Source organism: Microcebus murinus, chromosome 8 (assembly GCF_040939455.1).
Source record: "Microcebus murinus isolate Inina chromosome 8, M.murinus_Inina_mat1.0, whole genome shotgun sequence".
Classification (NCBI taxonomy): domain Eukaryota; kingdom Metazoa; phylum Chordata; class Mammalia; order Primates; family Cheirogaleidae; genus Microcebus; species Microcebus murinus.
In genome coordinates, this window is record NC_134111.1 from 10,957,183 (window position 1) to 10,981,839 (window position 24,657).

At 53.0% G+C, this 24,657-nt stretch overlaps 2 protein-coding genes across 2 annotated transcripts in view; one reads left to right on the plus strand and one right to left on the minus strand.

Moving 5' to 3' along the window:
- SCTR (secretin receptor) overlaps positions 1-3,628 on the plus strand; it is a 72,319-nt gene extending 68,691 nt beyond the window's left edge. The window contains exons 12-13 of the mRNA XM_012749159.3: positions 2,034-2,075; positions 3,197-3,628. Coding sequence (XP_012604613.1) covers positions 2,034-2,075; positions 3,197-3,346 — 192 coding nt within the window. The 3' untranslated portion in view covers positions 3,347-3,628. The remainder of the gene's footprint in view (positions 1-2,033; positions 2,076-3,196) is intronic.
- Positions 3,629-4,944: 1,316 nt separating this feature from the next.
- TMEM37 (transmembrane protein 37) lies at positions 4,945-11,376 on the minus strand. Its single transcript, XM_012749191.2, has 2 exons — positions 11,284-11,376; positions 4,945-6,314 (listed from the first exon to the last, which is right to left on the minus strand). The coding sequence occupies exons 1-2, from the start codon at positions 11,302-11,304 to the stop codon at positions 5,742-5,744; spliced, it is 594 nt and encodes a 197-aa protein (XP_012604645.1). The 5' UTR covers positions 11,305-11,376; the 3' UTR covers positions 4,945-5,741.
- Between the last annotated feature and the right edge of the window lie 13,281 nt (positions 11,377-24,657).

Sequence of the window (24,657 nt, forward strand, 5' to 3'; positions counted from 1 at the left end):
ATATATATATGCACACACACACATATATGTACATATTCTTCATTTCTCATTCTTAATGATCAAATAACTAGAATTTAGTAAACTTGCTGGGTTGTGTGAGGCCGGCCCTGATACACTTGGAGCACAGCTAGCTCCCTCTGAGCAGCAAAAGTGCGCCCTTGGGCCGGGCGCGGTGGCTCACGCCTGTAATCCTAGCTCTCTGGGAGGCCGAGGCGGGCGGATTGCTCAAGGTCAGGAGTTCGAAACCAGCCTGAGCAAGAGCGAGACCCCGTCTCTACTATAAATAGAAAGAAATTAATTGGCCAACTGATATATATATATATAAAAATTAGCCGGGCATGGTGGCACATGCCTGTAGTCCCAGCTACTCGGGAAGCTGAGGCAGAGGATCGCTTGAGCCCAGGAGTTTGAGGTTGCTGTGAGCTAGGCTGACACCACGGCACTCACTCTAGCCTGGACAACAAAGCGAGACTCTGTCTCAAAAAAAAAAAAAAAAAAAAAAAAAGTGCGCCCTTGGATCCCAGAGTAGGTGAGACCTAGGCACGCTGCTGGCTCTGAGCCAAGAACACAGAGCTCCAGTCATGCTAACCCCCTCTGTGACTCAGTTACCTCACCTGTAAAGTGGGGATCCTCCTACCTCCCTCGAAGGGCTTTGTCGAGGATTAAATGCAGCCCCTGGAACCCAGAATCCTACAGTTACTCAGGCCTGTGCTCCTTGTCCAGTTTTGTTTTATTTGAAGGCCTGCCTTGAAGTGCTTCCCAGTCCCCCTCTGACAGTGGCTCCCAGATGGTGGAACTGTCTGGGGATCTTCACAAGCTGCTGATGCTCTTGCCCCCAAACATTCGGATTTGGGGAGTGTGACCTGGGCCAATGCTCCCAGGTGATCCTAATGTGCAACAAGGTTTGGAAACCACTGCCCTGAGTAAGTGTCCCTGCCCCTTGGTAGTCCTCATTGTATGTAGCAATCACTGATGCCTGAGACTCTGAGCAAACCTTTCTAGTTTTGTCAGTAACTCTTGCTGAAATGCCAGTATCCCTGAGCAGCCGTACACATTGAGCCCACCGTAGACTTAATCCAGAGGGTTGGTTCATCGCCTCTTAGGGTCCTTTCCAATGTGCTAAGTAGCTACAGGCAGGCCTGGGTGGGACTAGGGAGGAGGGTTGGGCCACCTAAGGTCAAAGCTGTGGCGCTCAGGCCTCTGTGGGGGAAGCTGGGGGCAGTCCTGCAAGACAGGTGGCCTGGGGTGCGTCCCTGAGAGAGGTGAGCAGGGAGGACACGCTGCAGAGACGCTGCTTCCTGCCCTTTCTCGGGCTCTTTGGCTCGAATTGGGTGTCCCAGACTGGAGTCCCTGCCCCGCAGAGCTCCATGCCAGGATCCTGGGGGCACCATCGGGAAGACAGGGAGCTCCAAATACCAGGGAGGGAGGGTCCTGAGAGACACAGACGCCGACATGCCAGGGAATATAAAGTCCTGGCCATGGAGATGCATCCACTGGTCCATTAAGCAGGGAGGTCAGACCCCACTGCTGGCCGGCTGGGACCTGTGCCTAGTCTGTTCTGACCACATGTTAGCTTTTCAATTTGAATTTTTGTCCATGTTTAAACGGCTTCAGATTTCCAGTTTATCTTGAAAACAAGACCATGCTGGGTGGGCCCAGGGACACCCTGGGTGGACCACACTCTCCACCTCCCGCTGGGGTGGGCACACTTCGGTGCTGCCACCTCCTGCTTTCCCAGGGGGCTCACCTTACTCAGGTGAGCTGCCCGGCCCCATCAGCCCAGACACCAGGGACAACAGATGAGAGGGAGCTGTCCTTGGCCCCGAGTTGCTCAGTGTAAGCCGGGTGCGCAGGCGCAGCCAGGGGTGCTGTGGGCAGCCCCCAGGAGGTAGCCCAAGCTCCCTTGAGGTAAGAGAGGTAGGGAAGTGAGCCTGGAGCCAGTGATTAAGGACTTGGGGAGGAGGCTGGCCAGCTGTCCAAGCTGGGTGCCAAAGCACCTACACTAACCCCTGCTGCCTCTGCTCCCCTTGCAGGGACTGGTGGTGGCTGTCCTCTACTGCTTCCTCAACGGAGAGGTAAGTGATCTTGGTTGCTTGGATGCCTGGGGAAGCTCCTAGCCACTAGATGCTGGTTCAGAAGGAGCCACCTGGGAAGCATAGTGGGGAGGGGGGCAGAGGGAGGCCCGGGCCTCAAGGCAAGGTGCTTGGCTATTCTTGTAGGAGTCTGAGCTCACTTAATAGGAGTAGCAGAATCACCCAGTAGGCTTGTTAAAACAATTGCTGGACCCCACTCTCAGTTTCTGACTCAGCAAAAGTAGATTCTGTAGGTCTGGGCTGGGGTCTGAGAAAATGTTTTTTAACAAGCACTCTGGGTGATTCTTATCCATGGGCAAGTTCAGGAAACACTGGAGTAAGTACAGGCACCCCAGTGAGAACCCAGGCTCTACTGCCCTGCTGCTGGCTTGACGGGTGATCTCAGTCACTGCCCTTCTCTGGCCTCAGTCTTCCCATGTGGCAAACAGGCAACTTGGAAGAAATGTCTGCAGCTCAGTCCCCCGAGACCACCAATGAGTGTTGGCCCCTCAGGAGACTGCACACCCACTTTGGGGACTCTGGCCTTGCACAGAGCCTTTGGGTCAGGACACGAGGCTCCGAGCACACAGAAAAGCTGTGTAATCAACACTAGCTACAGTACTGCACACAAGTAAAGCCTTTCTGTGACTGTTGACCCACTATGTGGTTTGCCACACTTGAATGGGAATGACCTCTGATGTTTCCCAAACGTCCATTATCAAGCCTAGCCTCAGAGGTTGGGCTGTTCCATTTGGGGATTGTGAACAAATTTCCAAGAGTAACTCCCTAGGTCCCAGATAAGCTCTGAGCTTGGGTGCCTTCGTGGGAATAAGTATCCAGTTGTCCCAGGTACAGATCTGGATGTACGAGTTCTATAGTTTGTGAAACAAACCACAAGTCCTTTTGTTGGGACACAATGTAATGAGATCCCAGGTGTCAGTGCCTGGGGTAGAGTGTCCCTACTGGACAGAGGGCCTGGAAATGGTCTGAGTGGCCTGCAAGTGAGGGGACAGCAGGACCACTGGGCAGGAGTGGCAGGGCCTGTGCAGAGGCCCCAGGGGAGTGTGTGGGGCTCTGGGCACAGGGCTGTCCTCCTCTGGGCTGATGGCTGGTCTCTGGGGCAGGTGCAGCTGGAGGTTCAGAAGAAGTGGCGGCAGTGGCACCTCCATGAGTTCCCACTGCGCCCCGTGGTCCCCCGCTCCTCCTTCAGCAATGGCACCAAGGCCAGCACCTCGGAGCAGAGCCAGAGCACCTGCAGGGGCAGTGTCATCTGAGAGGCTGGAGTGGGGACACCATGGACAGAGGCTAACGTGGCTCCTAAGAGGGCTGGACGCTGATCCGGGACAGCCCATGTTCCCAGCGGACACCCTGTGTTCTCTCCTGTGTGGGCGATGCCCCTCCCCCAGGCCTTGGATTCCTAAGAACTGAACAGAAGGGACCTGGGGCACCATGGCACAGGACTGGGCTTGGGATTTGGTCTGTTTGCTCTTCTGGGAAGAGCAGCTCAAGGGACCCTAAAGGCAGCAGGGAAATAAAAGCCCTTGGCTCCAGGCAAATCCTGTCTATCACTGCAATTCACCTGTATAGTGGCTCTCACCTGAGTTAAATCAATCTAGTAAAGTCACAGTGGAGGTCAGGGCAGCCCGAGGGCCCCCAGCCCCTTTTAGTATCCCTGACAGGGTATGAGGCACACCCCTGTTCTTCCTGCTCTTTTATAGCTGTCCTCAGCCTGGGAGGCAGGTGTAGCAGAAAATGAGATGGGATCATATTTTACAAATGAGAAACAGGTCCACCAAGATCCTATACTCACCCAAGCCACTCAGCAAGGAGGTGGAGATTGGATCTCAAATGCCCATGCTCCCAGGCAGGGAAGGACAGAGGCCCGTCTCCTGCCCCACCAAGCTCTTAGGGACTTTTGTCTCACCCTGCACTCTGGCTCTCAGTTCTTCTGAGTATCTGGACTCCCTGCCCCCAAGTGGGGATGAAAGAGGACTAAATATTTGAACCCTTTCAAAACACAAAACCTGCTAGTGCTCAGGGTGTGGCATTCTGGAAAGCAGAGATAACTCCCCCCAGTGTTGAGGGAAAAGCATCTTGCTTGTGGGTGGACCAACTCTAGTCCTGGCTTTGGGTGACCCTGGACAAGTGTGTCCCTCTCTGGGCCCTGGCTCCCCACCTCCCCTCCCTCACTGACCTCCTCCACTCCTTAGAGACTGCCCAGCTTCCCACTTCCCAGGCTAAGGTGTGGCCTGTGGGTCAATGAGCTCTGCTCGCTGCAGAACTGAGCAGTCCACGGACACCCTTCTGGGGTGATCAGGACTCTGCCCAGTCTTGGAGTCCACGCCTTACACCTTGGAGCCACACTGCCTCCCAACTCTGTGCATTTTGAATAACAATCTTTAAAAATCACAATAGCGGTAAGTTGTAGTTACTCAGCCCAGCCCAGGAAAGGGACCTGCAGTGACAAGGGCAGGAAGAGACCAAAAACCCCATGCAATCCATGGGAGCTAGAATGCAGAGAAAGCCAGAATTTACCCAGTGGGGGAATGGAAGGGGCCTGTGTAGAACAAAACGGGCTGAGGGCAAAGACCTCACCTACTTCTGGGCAGAAAAGGAACTAGAAAGGGAGCAACTTGAACAAAAACACAGAGCTATTGGCAAGGATGGAAATCTCCACTGGTCCCCGGCCCCCTTCACCTCCACTCATCCCAGGACAGCTGTTAATCATTACCCAGGGCTGGCTGTCCCCTCACCCCCTGGGAGTCCAGCAGGTCTAGGTACGTGCTCTTTGAAATGTATTCTAGGATTGGAAATGGTACCCCGAGGCTGCAGTCTGACCCCTACAGAAGAGGAACACACACACACACTGGCCTTGGGGAGGACTGTGTATTCAGAAGTCAGGTGGGCTCCTGGGAGGGCTTGCTCTAGAACTCTTCTCGAAGGAGAAAGAAAACCCACCTTAAGGCAGGATTCTGACAGGCAGAGTCCCCAGCAGGGACAGCCAACTGCTAGAAGCTGGGGTTATCCATGGGTTGTGAGGCTCCCATAAAGGGCAGAGGTCAAACCAAATCAAATGGCCTGAAAACTTCTACGTGTAAGACATTCTGGGGGAATCTTGAACTCTGCCTCCTTGACAAGCCAAAGCTAAAGCCAGTGACATATGCATGAAGGCCCTTTCAGCTGGTGGAAGAAAGTCCTAGGCACTGAGTGGACCCTTAGCTGCAAGAATGACCCAATTCTTAGCAAGCCTGGGCACCCCTGGGATCCCACAGCCCATATTCCAGCACAGTGTCAATAAAACAGGCGTGAACCGGCTTGGCTGTGCAGCTGGCCCAAGCACCAGTTACGCTGCTTCCAAATCTATTCTGGTCCAGGGAAGAAAACTCAAGAAAAGTTCTTAAATGTTTTTCTTCTTCTATAATCAATACCCTAATAACGTGGGTAAGGCTGGTGGTACCAATGCACCCTCCTGGCCTCCAGCCCTGCAGACCAGCTGCAGAGGCCCCTGGGCCACTTCTGGCCGACCACCCAAAGGTTATCGGCTAAGAGGCAGCAGTTTCAAGGTCATTGTCCCACCCCAGCCCACCAGAGGCCACATGTTCGAAAAGTCCCATCCCAACCACACTTTCTTGTAGAACCTGATGTTCCTGGATGGGGGCGCGGGGGGAGCTAAAATTTCGTTGGTTGTTGCCAGGGCTGGGTGATGCTGTTGACGTGAAGGCCACTGATGGCGTTCAGGAAGAAGAGAAAGGAGGCAGTGAACTCGCACCAGAACATCAGGGTGAAGCCGATGAGCGTGACCTGGTTTCTGAGCAGGATCACAAAACTCAGGAGACCCCCGAAAGACAGGATGAAAGAGACCAGGAGGAGGACAGAGCCCATGGCCCACTTGCGCCGCGAGTGGACATCGTCATACACCTGGGACACCATGAGGAGCTCCAGGCCAAAAATGGCGGCCACCACGGCCAAGGCGCCCACGGTGCGGGCCAGGCCCACGCCCACGGCCAGCCTGGGCACGTGGGCCTGACCCAGGTCTCTGAGGCAGCGCGGCTCGCTCTGGTTGGTGGCGGTGCAGTAGTGCCACAGCCCGAACAGGCGGTCCCCGGCCAGCAGCCAGCGCCCGTCGCAGATGGAGACGGAGGACAGGACCACGGCCAGGGAGGCACACGTGATGATGAGGGTCCGGATGAAGGATTCAAAGAAGGACCGGCGGGGCCTCCTTTGGCCCAACAGCCTCTGGGCCTGGAAGACACCACAGGAAGCACCGGGTCAGTGAGGGCCCTGCAGCCCCTCCAGGAAGACCCCGGAACGCTCTCCCGCTCTCACAGCCAGTTCTCTCTGGTCTCACCGAAGCCTGGGCGCCCCCCTCTCCTCGAGGCTTCCGCAGCACAGACCCACCTGCCCTGGGGAGCCCTTCCCCCTCCACCTGCCCTGCCCTCCACCCTAGACTGCTAGCGTTTACAGTCCAGGGTTCACCACGCACGAAGAGTTCCGTGACCTTTCTTCCTTTCACGATCTTTATACTGGGTGAGAAATCCACCGGACCGGCAAATTCAGAAACCTTTGACTGGCTCCGGCGACCCTGAACATGCAGCCGGCCTAGGTTTCTTTGTGTGTAAAACAAGAATCCTGCCTGGCAGGGCTGGAGGGTGTACCAAGCGTATAAATACAAGGGCCCCTCCACCTCCCCAGGACACGGTCATTCTGTCCTGACCCCCGCCCATCTGATCCCACACCCCGCCTTCAGTGCAGGACTCCATGTTGCTGCTTCCTTTCCGTCTGTCCTCAAAGTGATTTTGCACCCTGCCCTGCAGACTTGCACAGCCTGCACCTCTCCCAGAGCCTGCCAGCCAAACTGTTCTGGCAGCTTCTACATGTGGGGAAGCCACTGCGGCTCTCCTTGGCCTCTGGTGCAGCCATGGAGTGGGGTACCCCCACCTCGGTCTCTTGGCAAGCCCGGCTAGGTGTCTAGTGAGAAGTATCTTATTTCCCAGTCCTGGGACACCACCTGGGCACCAATCCCAATCCCTGACCCAGAAAACAAAAGAAAGAAATACTTCAAAGAGTAAAACTCCTTACACAGCCCACAAGCCTGCACAATCCATCCCCCTCAAACTTCAGCTCCCAGCGAACTGCCGCACGCTCAGGCACAGCAGCCCTGTTCCCATGCCTAGAACTCTCTTCCCTCAGACCTACTGGCCCCTTGGCCTGAAAAGGCTCTTCTGCAGCTTCCTCTGCACCTCCAGGATGACTCCTCTTCTCTATTCTTCACGTCTCAGCCTAAAGTCTCCTCTGCGGCGAGGTCTTTCCTGCCCACCCAGCCCAAAGCAAGTCCCTCCTGGTATTCTGCGTCAGGCAGCTGTTCGTTCCCTTTGCCATTGTGACTACTGTCTGTAATTACGTATTGTTGTCTGTCTCACCCAGACACTATGTTCTCCAGGAGGCAGGGCCCCTGTGTTTGGCCACCACTGTGTCCCCAGTACCCGGCAGTGTTTGACCTGGGCATTCAGTGGGTGCTTGGGGAAGAGCTGTGGAATAAATGACAGGTCAAGTTCACAACCACTGTCATTTCTACCTGCAGCAACCTTCAAACCACGTCTCCTGCCCAGTCATAAATTACATCATCCTCTTTACAGCGTGTATAGAAAGAAGCAGCCAGGCTACATCTCAGTTTGGGAGGTAAAGCAAAGCAGTCCCTGCTAAGAAACCAGAGAATGGAGAAATGAGGACCTTGGAGGGTGCACCCCAAGCCATGTGCCAATGGAGTCTTCCAGAGGCAAGTCTGGGCCACATGTCTCCCTGAGGGACATAGAGCAAAGCCTTGCTCCTGGGAGACTCCTGTGGCCAGAGCCCAGCAAGCCTGTCTGCAAACATGCCACAGATGCAGGCACTACTGCTGATTTCAACACCAGGGATACAGGAATAAGGATGCAGTTTGCTTTCAGCACTGCTAAGTAGGATCCTATTTTATTCTCAAACCTGTGAGGCTGGTGGAGTACGAAGCTATGTTAGGGGTACATAAAGAGGGAAACTATTCCAAGGGCAGGTGACTTGCCCAAGTTCACTCACCTAAATCACAACAACACTTGTTACAGATGCCCAGACAATAGTATAATGTGCAGGAGGTGGATCCATTCAGCTAATACATACTGGTTCTCAAATTGTGTCCCCTTGCTTCCAGGATGGGTTGTAGGCACTGAAGCAGCGGTGCTTAGGGAAGCTGAGCAGGCTGGCTCTGGGCCCTCTTCCTCACTTCCTCCACCACAGACCCCTGCAACCTGCTCGAGACCCTAGGGGTCCAAGAATCTGTATCACATTTTATTACAAAAAAAAAAAAAAAGATATATTGGTAAGAAACAAATCAAGGGCCAGGCATGATGGCTCGCGCCTGTAATCCTAGCACTCTGGGGAAGCCGAGGCGGGCAGATTGCTCAAGGTCAGGAGTTTGAGACAAGCCTGAGCAAGAGTGGGACACCCTCTCTACTAAAAATAGAAAGAAATTAGTCGGACAACTAAAAATATATGGAAAAAATTAGCCAGGTATGGTGGCGCATGTCTGTAGTCCCAGCTACTCAAGAGGCTAAGACAAAAGGATTGCTTGAGCCCAGGAGTTTGAGGTTGTTCTGAGCTCGGCTGATGCCACGGCACTTTAGCCCAGGCAACAGAGCAGAATTCTGTCTAAAAAAAAAAAAAAAAAGAAAAAGAAACAAACAAATCAAAAAAACCTTTGAAAACTTCTGTGTCTACTCTACAAACCATTAGAGGGGTTTGTCCTTTGCCCCCTGCTTTCTCATCTATAAAATGAAGTTGGTGACACCTGCAGGAAAGCAGTAGCTAGGAAAGCACCTGGCAAGGTTACAACGTCCCTAGAGATTGACATGGTCCCAGGAGGGGAGAACCCCAGAAGCAGAGAACAAGTCACAAGACCACAGTGCCCAGAAGCCTTTTAACTCTAGACACCAGGCTGTCTGGAAAAGAGGCACATACTGTCCCTTCCTCAGCCCCACCTGTCCTGGACACAGACTGGACTTTCATCTCCAGGCCCTCAGACATCGTGTTGGGATCAGAAAGCAAAGACAGCTGACCTCCTTTCATCTTTCCCGTCCCGTCCCAAAGCAGAGCTTCGTCTAGACTCTCTGTCCACCACTAAAACTCCCAAGGATTAGAGGAGATCGTGTATATAAAGATGCGCGTGGGCAGCTATAAATAATATTAATAACACTACTAACACATATTGGAACCTTCATTCCTAACCATTGGGCACCGCACCCCATGTTGTGGGCGCCTCTGCCAGCAGCTTTCAGTAATTCAGGGGGTGGCATGAGCTGCTGGAGGGCAGGTGGGCGGTGGAAAAGAGGGGAAGAGGGCAGTCCTGCCCCTATCCTGCCCCCAGCTGGATAGCTTTGGGCAATCACTTAAATCTCTCTGGGCCTTGACTTCCTCTGCTAAAAAAAAATGCAAGTGTTTCCCTTTTTCATCTGCAACCGTGAATGATTTCCAGTGACCTGTAGAACAGGGCTGCTTGACACTTCTGGGCTACTGAGCCCAAGCCATGGACTTGTCCTCGTCTGTAACCCAGGGCCTCATCTGCTCCCCTCCACCAACTGCACCCCAAGTAGACAGCCTGGGCTCCTCCCCACTCATTCCCTGCATCCACCACACGTTTCCCATGTTGGCTCCCCTCACCACCCACGCTGCCCAGGCCCAGGTGAGGCCATCACCACCACCATCCTCAACACCCTGAAATTTCTGCAGCAGCCTCCTAGCGAGTAGGCCTGCCTCTGCTCCTTCAGCCCCAGCCTGGCCCACCCTCCCTGCAAGACCCAGCTCTCGCTCTGTGCCTGTGTTTGACCTCTGGCAAGTTATGGTTGTCGTGGGGGTGAAGAGTTATCCCCCTAAAGTGCTTAGAATAGTCCCTGGCAGGACTTCCCTCCCTAGAGCCTGTGGCCTCCCCCTGCCCAGAGTTGTCCTCACCTTGCTACCAGTCCTCCTCCTCCTCCTCCTTCTCCTCTTCTTCCTCCTCCCCAGCTGAAGTTAATTCTGTGGACAACTACTTTAGCACTCACTTCCCCATTCCTAGTTTCCAAGTCTCTCTCCCCAAATGGACTGTAAGTGCCTAGAGGGGAGAGACCACACCTGGTCCCACCCTTCGGACAGGCTGTCCCAGGGGGCTGCCAGGTCACATTCAAGATAAGTCCCAGAACAAGGAGGAGCCCGCAGCCTCCCACTCCCTGCCCCACCCCATGGGAGAGGTCCTGGCTAACAGATTTGGAGGCTGGCCTGCAGTCAGGGTTTCTCCCATTAGGGAATGGCAGAAGGGGTCAGGGGGATTTGGAGCCAGGAAGTCCTGCGTTTGAATGATTCTGTGACTTGGCCGCCCGGTTACTTAGCAGTGGCCTGTGGGGTTACTTCTGAGCCTCAGCTACCTCATCCGTGAAATGGGCGGAACAGGATCTACGAGGTTGGAGGCACGGGAACGAGGAACGAGGAGCAGCTGTAGGCACAGTCCGTAATCGGAGGTTGGACGGGAGGCGGCGACCTGGTGGATGCCTGCCTGCGCCGAAAGGAAGCTCGCCCGCCGCCACCGGGCAGCGGCACCGCCACCCACCGACTTCCCTTTGGAGAGCGGCGGGCCCAGGGGAGGGGTAGGAACGTGCAGGTCCGTAGCCAACAGAAACACCTGGCACCATGCAAAGGAGAAACCTAGTCTTTGGGATACGGGCCCTCCGGTCGCCAGTCCTTGCTTTGAGGTGTCCCGCGCCCCGGCGAGCCCACCCCACGCCCAGCCCCCCAACCGCAGCCCGGCTCCCCGAAAGTTCTAACTTCCCACGAGGAGACGCATCCCCTGTTACATAAGCCTCACTTTGCAAGTCGATTCTGCCCGGCCAACACTCCAGACGCGCCTCATTTCTTACAAAGGAGGGACCCCTATGGTGAACCTAAGCCATAGATCTCTGGGGACCCCAAAGAGAAGCGGGAAAATCCTTCCCAGGGAAGTCCGGGAGCCAAGGGCGCACCGGGCGTCCGCGCCACAGGAACAGCTTTGGGGGGCGGGCGCCCCAGGTCGCTTCCCGGGCTGCAGGCTCGCTGGGGACCTGGCAGGTGTGCTACGGGGGCGGGCTCGAGGGCGCTCGCACCCCGTCCGGGGCCGGAGCTCGCATGGCGCGACCCTCCCCCTCCCCGCCCGCGGTGGGGCAGCGCCCCGGGCTACCTGCACGGCGATGGCAGTCATGCTGGGCTCGCCGCGCCGCCGCCTGGCTCCCCGCCGCCGCTCGGCAGCAGCCCGGCCTCGGACTCCCGACGCCTCCCGGGGGCGGAGCGGGCGGCGGGGCCGGGCGGGGCCGGGCGGGGCCGGGCGGGGGCCGGGCGGGGGCCGGGCGGGGGCAGGACCGCCGAGCAATTAGCCCGGGCGGGCTCCGCTGAGTCAGCGAGAGCGGCCGGGAGGCGCCCCCGGGAGCCAGGGCAGGGCCCTGCGCGCAGTGGGAGGGATCCCCGGGTCCGAGGGAGGACAGCCGGGAGTCGCTACTTCGCTCCCGAACCTCCGAGGGCCGCTTCGCCTGGGGCGCAGATTCCTCGAGGGCCGGGACAGCGGCGGAGGGGCCGGAGGATGCCATTCCAGTCCGGCTAGCAGAGTAGAGCCTCTGGGGGTGGCGGCTGGGTCCGGAGGGAGGAGGCCAGCGCCCGGGCGCAGCTACCTTCGCCGCCCGCTGTGTGACGTTGGGCTGCTTATTTGACGTCTCTGAGCCTCCGTTCGTGAGATAATATACATGAAAGGCCCGCGTCTTGCGGGGGCCCTTGGTGAGCGCGGACGGAGTGGAACTTTTTGGGGATAATCCTACTTATGTCCGTGAAGACCTGCTTTCCTTCTGGTCGCCTCAGGAACTACCAAAAATGCAAATATGCCGAACAATTGTAATTGTTCTTTCTGCACTTTGATGGGACCTGAGTTCTTAAGGAAGCAGCACATGAAGGTCCTAATCCCATAAAGGGTAGAGGTGGGAGGAGGGACCAAAGTCAGCAAATTCCTGCTATACACGTCCCCTCCCCCTCCCTCAATTGTGGGGAAGTGTACGGTGGCGGAGGGAGGCTTCCTGCTTAAGGGCAAGCAGGGTCCCTAACTAAATGGTAAATTATCTGGCTCATTCAGGCAGGCAGGCAGCTCGCCTGTGACTTTACCCAAAGACATTCAAAGCAAGTGGGCTTTTACCTCTGTTTCCCTGCTAGAGCCCTGTGACCATTGTCTATGCATCTCCCACTTCCATGTTCACTGGATTCCATCCCTGCCTGGAAGACCTTGTAAAACCGTGGAACCCAGTCCTGGGGCTTGACACATGGAGAAACAGGGGCCGGGGTACAGGAGGGCTTTGCCCACAGCCCCCCACGTTCAGAGTTCACTGGACAACCAGGACTGCACTTAACTGGCGGGCCCAGTCTGGGTCTGAGATCTCGTCACCATTCTACATCGGAATCACCTGGAGGGTTTGTTAAAACGCAGATCGCTGGGCCCCCTCCCAGAGTTTCTGACTCAGTAGGTGTGGGGTGAGGACGAGGCCCCAGGTGACGCTGCTGCTGGGCTGGGGCCACCTTTGAGAACGGAAGAGCTCAGGCAGGGGCAGCTGGCCAGGCCCAGCCAGCTCAGCCCTCTCTGCTCTCCGGCCTTCCCTCCACGGCCCCCACCTGCCTCCGCCCCCAACAGGGGTGTCAGAAACCAGGTGCTTCTACACTGCTCTAGGCTGTGGAGGAGGGGCTCACTGGGAAGGAAGGACTGGCCTGTTGGGGGTCCCTTACACTAAGCCCTAGAACACTGTGGGAGGGACGTTCTGAGTGACAGCATTTCATCCGAGCAGGAGTGCCTGGGATTAAAATGGGAAGGCACTTGTCAGGTTGGGTGATCTGTGCTCACCATATACCTTTTAAGATTTCGTGTATGTGGTCAGGCATGTTGAGGATACGTTTCCTGTTATACTTTGTTGGTAAGAATAGAAAAATCTTGAATCAGTAGAATTTAGAGCAACGTATCTTGTCAGCAAGACAGCTGGAGAAGCAGAAATGACTTAGGAATAATAAGGAGGAAGTGACTTTCTAGTTTCCATCATCTTATGCTCGTAAGAGGACAAGGGACATGGGCCAGAGTCTGTGTGGATTTTGAGCTAAGAGTGTAAGATCTCAGACCCTCCTAGGTATTTCCTCCGTCTTGGGGGTCGGGGTGGAGCAGGGGTGGCTGCATCCCCTGCCTTAGTGTGCTCCAACCCCTGGTGAGAACGGCAGATGAAGGCCAGGGGATGGATGTCCGAGGGGCCGGGAGTTTTAGTGCGATGTAGCCTTGGCGGAGGTGGGGGTTGGGTGACAGGTGGGACCCCTGTGTTAAAACCAGACACAGTGTGGGCGCTCTGGGACAGCACAGAACCTCCTATTCCTTGACTTTCTCTACCTTTTCTCCAAATTGTGACAGATTCGACACCTGTCCCTCCATGACCCCAACTCCTAAGGCTGGCTAGGGTGAGGGAAAGAGGAATGGCAAAAAAAAAAAAAAAAAAAAAAAGGGTGGAAGTGGCCCGCACCCCACCCCTGTGACCACTGTTGCCTGATGAGGAAGACGCAGGCACATCTCTGAGAGAATCCCAAGTCTCATGGTAGAGACACGGGCACTGATCAGTGAAATCAACAAGCACGAGGTCTGCTGGCCAGTCCACAAGCATGCTCTCACCTCTGGGCCTTTGTACTTGCGGCTTCCTCTGCCTGAAATGTCCTTCAAGGCATTCCCATCTAAGGAAGCCAGTGCAGTGGTTCACGCCTGTAATCCTGGCTGCTTGAGAGGCTGAGGCAGGAGGATTACTTGAGCTCAGGAATTCAAGACCAGCCTGGGCAACATAGCAGGACCCTGTCTCTTAAGGGAAAAAAAAAAAAGGTATTCCCATTTAAGACTCACCACCTCACTCCCTAGAAGTCTGGGCTCAGATGTCACCTTATCAAAGAAGCCTGCCATGACCCCCAACATCTAAAGCAGTCCCCCGTTTTCTTTTCCCTTCTGCCCACACACATATGTGTGGGCATTGATAGGACAATGATTGCTGTGTTCACTGGTATATCCCTGGTGCCTATGACAGAGCCAGGCATATAGTAGGTTCTCAATAAATATCCATTGAATAAATGAATGAAATGATTGAATAGCCACTGTGCACTCAACACTGTCCTGGCAAATGAGGGGCAAAGAAGAAAAAGACAAGTCACTGTCAGTGGTAAAGTACTTGGCTTTTAGGGTCAAAACCTGCCTCTCCATGTTTCTGCTCCCTCCCTGGCCTCCTCGGGTCAGGCCCCACATCCTCCACCTCTTTTCCTACACCTCGCATCCACTCCATCCCCTCCTCTCTGTCCCTCAGCTGCCAGCTTCGGCCCAGTCCAGGCCCCTCATCTCTAGCCTGGATGCCTGGGGAACAGCCTCTACTCCCGCCTCCTCTGCCCCCTCGAGCATCTTCCCATCCCCTCTTTCTCAAGGCGCCTGAGGCTGGAGCACCCTGGCCCTGCCCAGCCCTCCCTCCGCCCCATCTCCTCCAGCTCAGCTCCTCTCCCTGGGCACCAGCTGCCCTGTCTCAGGGCTCCCGGGCTCGGGCTCCGTGTTCTCTCTGGCAGGCCTTACCCTGGGGTCTGAGGGCCTCTTCAGGGGCCTTGCTTGACCTCCCCAGCCAGGGTAGCTCCCTCCCCCACTTGCTACCCTCATACCTTTGCACATGCTTGGTCACTAGCTGAACTTTTCTATTTTCCTGGGTTGTGTCTTTCCCTCTCTAAAATATGGCAAGCTCCACGAGAGCTGGGACTTTGTCACTCTTTCACAGCTCTGTGCCAGGGTAGGGGCTAGTGATAAAGTTTGCCAACAGAGCAGGCTGCAAACACAGCTGGGCAAGCACTTCCCCTCTCTGCTCCTCAGCTTTCTGTCCACCAGGAAACCTCTCCCTGCTGCCATTGGGAGGATCTGTGGGGCAGCGTGTGTGCAGTGCCCAGAAGGCTGTCCTGTCCAGCACACAGAGGTCCCAGGAACTCATGATCTTGGCCAGGGAAGCTTAGATCCCAGAAGCAACTCCATCTGTGCAAACCTTTTGTCTGGGGAGAGGGATCCAGGCACTGGAGGTTTCTCCTTTGAGGATTGGGGGTAGGAGAGGGCCAAGGGCTCCTGGTCTTAGGAGTGAGGCAGGGCAGATGTGCTCCAGGGGCCCCAAGCTAATAGCAGGGAGTCTGCTAGGAGCAGCCCGCTCAGTTCACCGGGCAGTTGAAAAGCCCAGCAGTGCTAGGATGACTAACCCTGCTGCCACCCGTGCCTTGTACTTCTGACCTCTCCAGTTCCCGCCTTGTCTGTGGCCTTGGAGAGAGCAGGGCACCAGCCCCGTGGCGTCCCCACCCCCGCTGCATGCCTTCACCCACTAGGTCTCCTCTCCTCCCTGCCCCCTCCCTGCCGTTCCAGCCGCTGCAGGCTGGTTCCTCTCCCTCCACACAGGCCTCCCCATGCCCTTCGCTTCCTCTGCCTCAGCCCCAGCCCTGCATTCCGACCTCCTCCTTGGCGCCCCATTGCAACACAGACCTTGTTTACCACATTCTAGCACAGCTGGGGCCAAGGGCCTTCCCTGCTCTGCCTGGCTTTCCACCTTGCCCTCTCTCCTGGGCGTGGTGGGGCCACAGGTGTTACCCAGCGTGTGAAGAAAGGGCCTGTGTCAGTCAGCAGTCCATCTGCCACGACACCCAGCCCTGATGATGGGGCTGTGGGTGACTGGCTGTGCTTGGAGCAATTAATGAACCAAGCAGGAACTAGGTATCTTTCCCCAAAGCTTCTATATATCGGAACTTCCCCCACATTTGTTGCATTTTGAAGGTGCTGCTACACTCAGAGGCCAGAGAGGTGGGGTGATGGAGAGTGGTTCCCATGGGACCTTTGCAGGTGGTCTTTTCTGTATGGTCCCACTTTGCAAAGTCAAGTCCTGCTGAGCTGGGAGCCCTCCAGGGCATCAGGGCCTGCAAATTTCCAGGTAGACCTCGAACCCCTGTAGGGGAGACTTCTATGAACTTTTTCTTTGCAGACTTGGACATTGGACTTGTCACCACACTCTGAGACACTCCGCCTCTTTGCAACAGTAAACAAATACACCCAGAGTCATTGTATAGCACAGACTGCCAGCCCACCCAGTCCCGGAATGGGTCTGCACTCTTCCCGCATCAGGGCACCCTTACAGAAATCACAGTGTGCAGGAAGCAAAATTAGCCCCAGAAGTTGGTAGGTGAGCACAGAATGATGACTAAGGAAGTTAAAGGTTTAGACAGGGCTTTGCCTAAGCTCTGGGGAAATCAGGAAATACCCCAGCACCCAGTTTGTTAGATGTGATGTTTACAAGGAAAGCTGGCTAGGTCAAAGGATCTGGGAGGAGCGATCCTGAGGACTGGGATCGCTGAGGATTCACCGGGGGAGGGTGGCTGGCCTTTGGGTTTCCAGCAGGCTGCTTGCCTACCACCCTCAGCCTGCAGTTGTACTTCAATTTGTCCACAAACTTTTTCCAGGTTAAAAGCAAAGCAAAGCAAAGCAAACAAACAAACAACAACAATAACAACAAAAACAAATTGTTAACTCAAAAATTGAGGGTTTTATGCTAAATTCTGGATTTTTTTTTTTTTTTTTTTTGAGACAGAGTCTCGCTTTGTTGTCCAGGCTAGAGTGAGTGCCGTGGCGTCAGCCTAGCTCACAGCAACCTCAAACTCCTGGGCTCCAGTGATCCTTCTGCCTCAGCCTCCCGAGTAGCTGGGACTACAGGCATGTGCCACCATGCCCGGCTAATTATATATATATATATCAGTTGGCCAATTAATTTCTTTCTATTTATAGTAGAGACAGGGTCTCGCTCTTGCTCAGGCTGGTTTTGAACTCCTGACCTTGAGCAATCCGCCCGCCTCGGCCTCCCAAGAGCTAGGATTACAGGCGTGAGCCACAGCGCCCGGCCTTAAATTCTGGATTTTTGATGTAGGGGCAGAGTGAAAACTTTACCTTCACCCCGTGAGGATTTGAAAAATCAACTGAAAAATCAACTCACCAAAGGCAGAGTAACAGGAGAAATGGCATATGAATTTATTGGTGTGCTCAGGGGGAGACCAGAGTGATTGCCTCCCATTCAATAAGGGACAGATGTTTATCTGCTCTTCTTAGAGGAAAGGGAGATGGGGAAGTGTGGATGATTTTAGGGAGGTAGTAAATGATTTTTAGGGGAAAGCGAATGGACTTGGAGAACACACAATGGCCTGCTTTGGTCTGTGACAGAAGCTCTCCAGGTGTGTTGCAGGCGTCAATCTTTGTTCTGCGATATGAGTTCAGTTTGTAAAAACTCAGGGAAGGGACTAGAGGTCATTGTTTTCTTCTTCTTCTTTGGGCAGATAAGGGAACCTAAGGGAACAACTTCTTGTTGTGCTTTGGGACAAATGGAGGGTTGAGAGGCAGGAGCCGGGGGACATCAGAGAGATCTGAGGCATCAGTTTAGCACGCCAAAGTGCCATATTTATTTATTTATTTTTTTGAGGTCTCAGTTTCTTTTTTTTTTTAAGAATTTTTTTTTTTTTTGAGACAGAGTCTCACTTTGTCACCTAGGCTAGAGTGAGTGCCGTGGCGTCAGCCTAGCTCACAGCATCCTCTAACTCCTGGGCTCAAGCAATCCTGCTGCCTCAGCCTCCCGAGTAGCTGGGACTACAGGCATGCGCCACCATGCCCGGCTCACTTTTTCTATATATATTAGTCGGCCAATTCATTTCTTTCTATTGAGGACTGAACTCTGATCTTTTTCTTTTGCTAAAAACTCTTTCCTGGCCGGGCGCTATGGCTCATGCCTGTAATCCTAGCTCTTGGGAGGCCGAGGCGGGCGGATTGCTCGAGGTCAGGAGTTCAAAACCAGCCTGAGCAAGAGCGAGACCCCGTCTCTACTATAAGTAGAAAGAAATTAATTGGCCAACTGATATATATATAAAAAATTAGCCGGGCATGGTGGCGCATGCCTGTAGTCCCAGCTACCCGGGAGGCTGAGGCAGAAGGATCACTCCAGCCCAGGAGTTTGAGGTTGCTGTGAGCTAGGCTGACGCCATGGCACTCACTCTAGCCTGGGCAACAAAGCGAGACTCTGTCTCAAAAAAAAAAAAAAAAAAAAAAAAACTCTTTCCTAAGGAGGCCAGCTGGGTCAGGCTGACAAACACTAAATTCCCACTAAGCGGCTTTTGTTAACCAAATAAAGTGGTGGTTTACTTCCCAACCTGATTCTGGTATGGCATTAACATCACCTAAAAGATAAGAAGCCCGTCTTAACTCAAGCATCCTAGCAGATGCCTATTATAAATTTAAAATATCTTAAGCATCCTAGCAGGTGCCTATTGTAAATTTAAAATGTCCTCTTGTTTGGACCTCCCAGAGTGCTCACACCCTTATCTTAAAGTAAGCATATCCTTTCTGGTCTTCTAGATAAAGTCTAACTCTCTTAGCCAATTGCCAGCCAAAGAATCTTTAAACCCACCTATAACCTGTAAGCCCCCCCCCCTTCGAGATGTCCCACCTTTTTGGGCCAAACCAATGTATGCCTCTCATGTATTGATTTGTGACTTTGCCTGTAACCCCTGTCTCTCTGAAAATGTATAAAACTGAACTGTAACCCAGCCACGGCGAGTCCACTTGCCCAAGGCCTCTTGGCAGTGGCTCTGGGTCATGGTCCTCAAATTTTGCTCAGACTAAATCTCTTTAAAATTATTTTACAGAGTTTGGCTTTTTTCCATTGACACTATTTATAGTAGAGACGGGGTCTCACTCTTGTTCAGGCTGGTTTCGAACTCCTGACCTCGAGCGATCCACCCACCTCGGCCTCCCAGAGTGTTAGGATTACAGGCGTGAGCCACCGCGCCTGGCCGAGGTCTCAGTTTCTGAGCCCCAACACTGGCTTCTCTTGAAAATGAGACAATTTGGAACCCCGAAGGGTCACTTTTCAGCATGGGAACAATGGCTACTGCTCTGCAGGGCTGCCCTATGGCTGGTCTGAGCTCTGTGAGCCCCACCAGCCTCCCCGGCTCTGTCCCCTCCTCTGTGCTGCCTGGGTCTTGCGGGAGTTCAGCGTGTAAACCCAGCTCTGCTGTGCTGGTGGCCCAGCCGTACTTTAGCATGTACGTCTTTCCCTCCCACCACCGTCTGCCTTCCCCAGCCTGGCCAGGGTTTCTGTTCCTCATAACTGGCCTGCTCACCACGCACCCCGGCCTCTCCTGCCCAGGCTCCTCCCGTGACCTTTCTGTTTCCCTAATGGCAAACCATCTCTCCACTTCCGGGTTCAGATTCCTGAGGCCCAGGCTGCTCAAAGGTAACCCAGCAGCCTGAGGGCTGGTTACTCTGGGGCTCAGGGGCCCAACACTGTCCCCCCAAAGCTATGACCAAGGGCACAGGGGCAGGGGCCTGTGGCAAAAAGCATGGCCTCCCTGGGCCGCAGGAACTATGGGCCAGAAAGGGTGAGCACAGAGGCAGGGGCAGTCCACCCAGCAGAGAGCCCTTCCTTGGGACCAGGCAGCCCGATCCCAGCCCCCTCCCCTGAAGCACGCTGGAGCATGCTGGCCAGCCTCCCTTCTCTGACTCTGTGGTCCTCTGTGTTGAAGGGGAGGGGACACTCCCCTCTCTTCCAACTTCGCACTGGAGGCTATTTTGTCTCTGAGCCTTATGAACTGACTTTAATAATACATTTACAGAATCCTCAATATCGTGGAAAATACTTAGCCCCTAAGTATTTTCAGGATATTTACATGATTCTCAAACTTTTTGAGCAAGAGACTTGTCTCCACCTTTTTGTTTGGTTGGACCCGGGTTGGGAGCCCATTAATCATTCTCAGCTCCTGGCACATTGGCGGGATCCTTCCAGGGTTTATTTTTCATGTTCTTCCACCACCTCTTCTTTCATTCCCCCCAGAGGCACCCCCTCTAATGTGTTTGATATATATCTTTAACCATGTGTGTATCCTTGTGGGAGGGTGTGTGGCTTTTCTTTCCTAAGTTGCATTGTGCTGTAAATCTTGTTCTGCTTCCTACTTTTCTCACCCAACAGTATGATTTAAGACCATCTCTGTTGATGTACATATACATGCAAGTCAGTGTTTTTATACACAATAGCTAGGTCTCACTTGTTAGAGGCAAGGACCCTCAAAGACCCTCAACTCCCCTATGACTCGTCCTACACACGGACTTCGCCCTGGAAAATTCCAGCTATAGCTCTGAGAAGAATGCAGTCCATGACGTGCTGACCACGGGATGCTCCAGGGTATGCTGACTGCAATTGTTCCCGACCACCTGCCAGGTTGGAGATGAGTAACCAGTCAAAAACAGGATACCGATAAGACGCTGATTGGGGCTGATTAACCCAGACCCAAGCCTCATCGTCAACACTCTATTTTTTTTGCCTCTACTTCTTTGTTCTTGTATGCTTATAAAACCTACTAAGAATCTAAGTAAAGCAGACCTTGACAATCATTCGCTTGGTCTCGTTTCTTTCTCTCGCTCATCTCTTTCAGGCACGGTCCCCCTCGCCCCCGCGAGTAACAGAAGGTCCCGCGGGTCGGGACAAGTGGCGCCCAACGTGGGGCTCGAGGTACGGACTTTTTGTCGGGTGACGCCACGGAGTGCTCTTCGGCCGAAGGAAACCCTACATAGACCCTCGTTCTGCCGCTCACAGAGTCGACGGTCTGGTGAGTAAAATTTTTACATTGTCACCCCATCGAGATGGGCCATTCATTGTCTAAAGAGGCCGTTTTTATTAAGGATCTCAAGGCCTCACTCAGAGAGAGAGGAATTAGAGTTAAGAAAAAGGACTTAGTAAAGTTTTTTGTGTTCATTAATTGTGCTTGTCCTTGGTTTATTATTGGTGGACGTGAGATTCACCCACACAAATGGCAAAAAGTAGGTAGAGATTTAAGAAAAAAGACTTAGTAAAGTTTTTTGTGTTCATTGATCGTGCTTGTCCTTGGTTTATTATTGGTGGACCTGAGATTCACCCACGCAAATGGCAAAAAGTAGGTAGAGATTTAAGAAAAAAGACTTAGTAAAGTTTTTTGTGTTCATTAATTGTGCTTGTCCTTGGTTTATTATTGGTGGACCTGAGATTCACCCACACAAATGGCAAAAAGTAGGTAGAGATTTAAATGATTTACTTCTAAATCAGGGCCCAGATGCCGTCCCTGTATCTGTTTTTTCGTACTGGGGACTAATCAGAGATATTGTTAAAGGGGCAGATTCAGACCCCAATAAAAAGCAGCTGCTCTCAGTAGCAGAATTCTGCCTCCGACCCGTGTCGCGGTCTGCTTTGAGAACTTCTTTAGAGGCGACCGGAGAGTCCGCTTCTCCTAATGATCCTGAGAGACCAACATGCCCTTCCCCTTGTCCTATTCAATTTCAGTCGGCCTCGGGGAACAGCTGACAAGAAGATCCCCAGCCCCTAGACTGCTCCGAGCCACCACAGAGAGCGCAGGAGTGGACTTGTGTGCCTCCTCCGACACAATATTAAAACCTGAGAATAGTGTTCAAATTTTGCCTACTGGCTCATTTAGACCCCCACCGGCTAATATGTTCTTTTTTATTCTGGGCCGAGCCTCCTCTACTCTTGCAGGGCTCATAGTCCACCCCTCCATAGTAGATAGTGACTTTACTGGGGAGATTAACATCTTAGCCAGCGCGCTTACAGGCCCTGTGTGTGTCTCTAAGGGACAGCGTTTAGCTCAGGCGTTGCCCTTGCCCCTTAATACGTCCTTCCCAGCCATCACCTCTAACCGAGGTGCTTCCTGCCCTGGCTCTTCTGATCTTTATTGGGTCCAAGCTATCATCAAAAAGCGACCCACCCTGCGGTTAAAGTTAGATGGTAAACTTTTTGAAGGCCTTCTTGATTCTGGCGCCGATTCCACAGTTATTGCCCAGGACGCCTGGCCCCAATCATGGCCATTGCAGCCTTCACTTACACACTTACAAGGTATAGGACAGTCTAATAATACTCTCCAGAGCTCAAAAATTTTAACATGGGAAGACCCTGAGGGAAATAAAGGCACCACCCAACCCTTTGTAGTCCCAAACCTGCCTGTTAACCTGTGGGGGCGTGATATCCTTGCACAAATGAATGTCATTATGTGCAGCCCCAATGAAGTTGTAGCCAGCCAAATGCTTAAACAGGGATTCCTCCCAGGACAGGGCTTAGGCAAGGAGGGTCAGGGACTAAGAACACCCCTGACCACCCCCCCTAAGTCAGACAGATCAGGACTAGGGTTCAAAGAACATTTTTTGTAAGGGCCATTAATCCCCCTGCACTTCAGGCAAATAAAATCACTTAAAAGAGTGACTCACCTGTCTGGATCGATCAGTGGCCCCTCCCATCTAACAAGCTAGCCGCAGCTACAGCGTTGGTGCAGGAACAATTAGCTGCTGGACACATAGAGCCCTCTACTTCACCATGGAACACCCCCATTTTTGTCATTCAAAAAAGGACTGGCAAGTGGCGGCTGCTACAAGACTTGCGGGCTGTTAATCAAACAATGGTTCCCATGGGGGCACTCCAGCCTGGTTTGCCTTCACCCGTAGCTATCCCCAGAGGCTACTATAAGATAGTCATTGACCTAAAAGACTGCTTCTTCTCCATACCATTGCACCCAGATGACTGTAAGCGCTTCGCCTTCAGTCTCCCGGTAGTAAACTGTATAAGACCCTCCCCGCGTTTCCAGTGGCGAGTATTGCCTCAAGGCATGGCCAACAGCCCTACCCTTTGCCAAAAATATGTAGCTCAGACAATTAATTCTTTTAAAATTCAACATCCTCAACTATATATAATTCATGATATAGATGACATTCTTTTTGCCAGAGCCGACGAGGCAACTTTACATCAAGTTACTATGCAAGTTGTCTCGGCCTTACAAGCTCGAGGCCTCCGCTTGTCCCCCGAAAAGATTCAGGTCTGTCCCCCTCACCTGTTCCTAGGCTTTGAATTATTCCCCAATAAGGTCCTCTCCCAAAAAGTACAGATCAGGAAAGACTCTCTTCAATGCCTTAATAATTTTCAGCGTCTTCTAGGCGACATTAATTGGCTTCGCCCATATTTAAAACTCACCACAGGACAGTTAAAACCCCTATTTGACATCCTGCAGGGAGATACTGACCCAACCTCTCCCCGCTCCCTAACTAAAAAAGGGCAGCAAGTGCTTAATCTGGTCGAGCAGGCCATAAATGCCCAGGCCATTGGCTACTTCTCCCCAGATTCCCACCTGTACTTTATTGTCCTCCCCACCCCCTTTTCGCCCACAGGACTCTTTTGGCAGGGCAAGCCTCTTTTTTGGGTTCACCTACCGGCTTCCTCCCCTAAAGTCCTTCCCACCTACCCTTACTTAGTAGCTAAAATTATTCGATTGGGGCGAGAAAACTCCCTTAAGCTCTTTGGAAAGGATCCAGATATCATAATACTCCCTTATAATGCTTCTCAAATTCAGTGGCTAATACAAACTGATGATGATTGGGCAGTTAACTGTACATCTTTCCAGGGCAAACTAAATAATCATTACCCCCCTGATAAACTAATTCAGTTCCTCTATCGGACACCTGTAATATTTCCAAAAAAAACAAGAGTCTCCCCCATTCCAGAAGCCGTCTTAGTCTTTACTGACGGATCCTCCTCAGGCACCGCGGCCTATAGCATTAATGGCCAGGTCCGCAGTTTTCCCACTAGATTCTCCTCTGTTCAACTGGTTGAGTTAGCAGCCTTAGTGGCAGTCTTCAAATACGTAGATCAGTCACCATTTAACTTGTATACTGATAGTTCTTATGTTGCTCATGCTGTCGCCGCTTTAGAAACTATGCCTCATATTCGGCCCTCCAACAATACCACTCAAATGTTCCAGCAACTACAAGGACTCATTCACTCCCGTTCCGCGCCCTTTTTTATAGGCCATATTCGAGCCCACAGTGGCCTTCCTGGGCCTCTAGTAGCTGGAAATAATCTTGTTGATCAGGCGACTCGCGTTGCAGGCGCTGTTCACAATATCACTGTTGATCCTGTCTGCGCTGCACGCCAGGCTCATGATTTACACCATCTCAACGCCCATACCCTCAGGCTTAAATTCTCCATTACTAGAGAACAGGCCAGAGAAATCGTCCGCCAATGCAGGGCTTGTTTTACCCTTCTCCCTGAGCCACACCTAAGAGTCAACCCTCGAGGCCTGATCCCTGGGGAGCTCTGGCAGATGGATGTCACTCATTACCCCCCTTTCGGAAAGCTTAAATATGTACATGTCTCTATAGATACTTGCAGTGGATTTATCTTTGCTTCCCTACAAACAGTCGAGGCCACCCGCCACGTTATTAGTCATATTATAGCCTGTCTCACCTCCCTCCCTCAGCCTAAAGTTATTAAGACTGACAATGGCCCGGGATATATCAGTTCCAATTTCAAAAGTTTTTGTGCTCAGTTAGGCATTAAGCATGTTACAGGCATCCCATATAACCCTCAAGGCCAAGGTATTGTAGAGAGAGCTCATCAGACGTTAAAAAATATGCTCTCCAAACTACAATCAGGAGGAG

Coding starts and splice junctions, on each gene's coding strand:
- TMEM37 (XM_012749191.2), bottom strand. CDS start 11,304: ATGACTGCCATCGCCGTGCAG. Junction 6,315..11,283: donor TGACTGCCATCGCCGTGCAG/GTAGCCCGGGGC, acceptor GGTGTCTTCCAG/GCCCAGAGGCTGTTGGGCCA.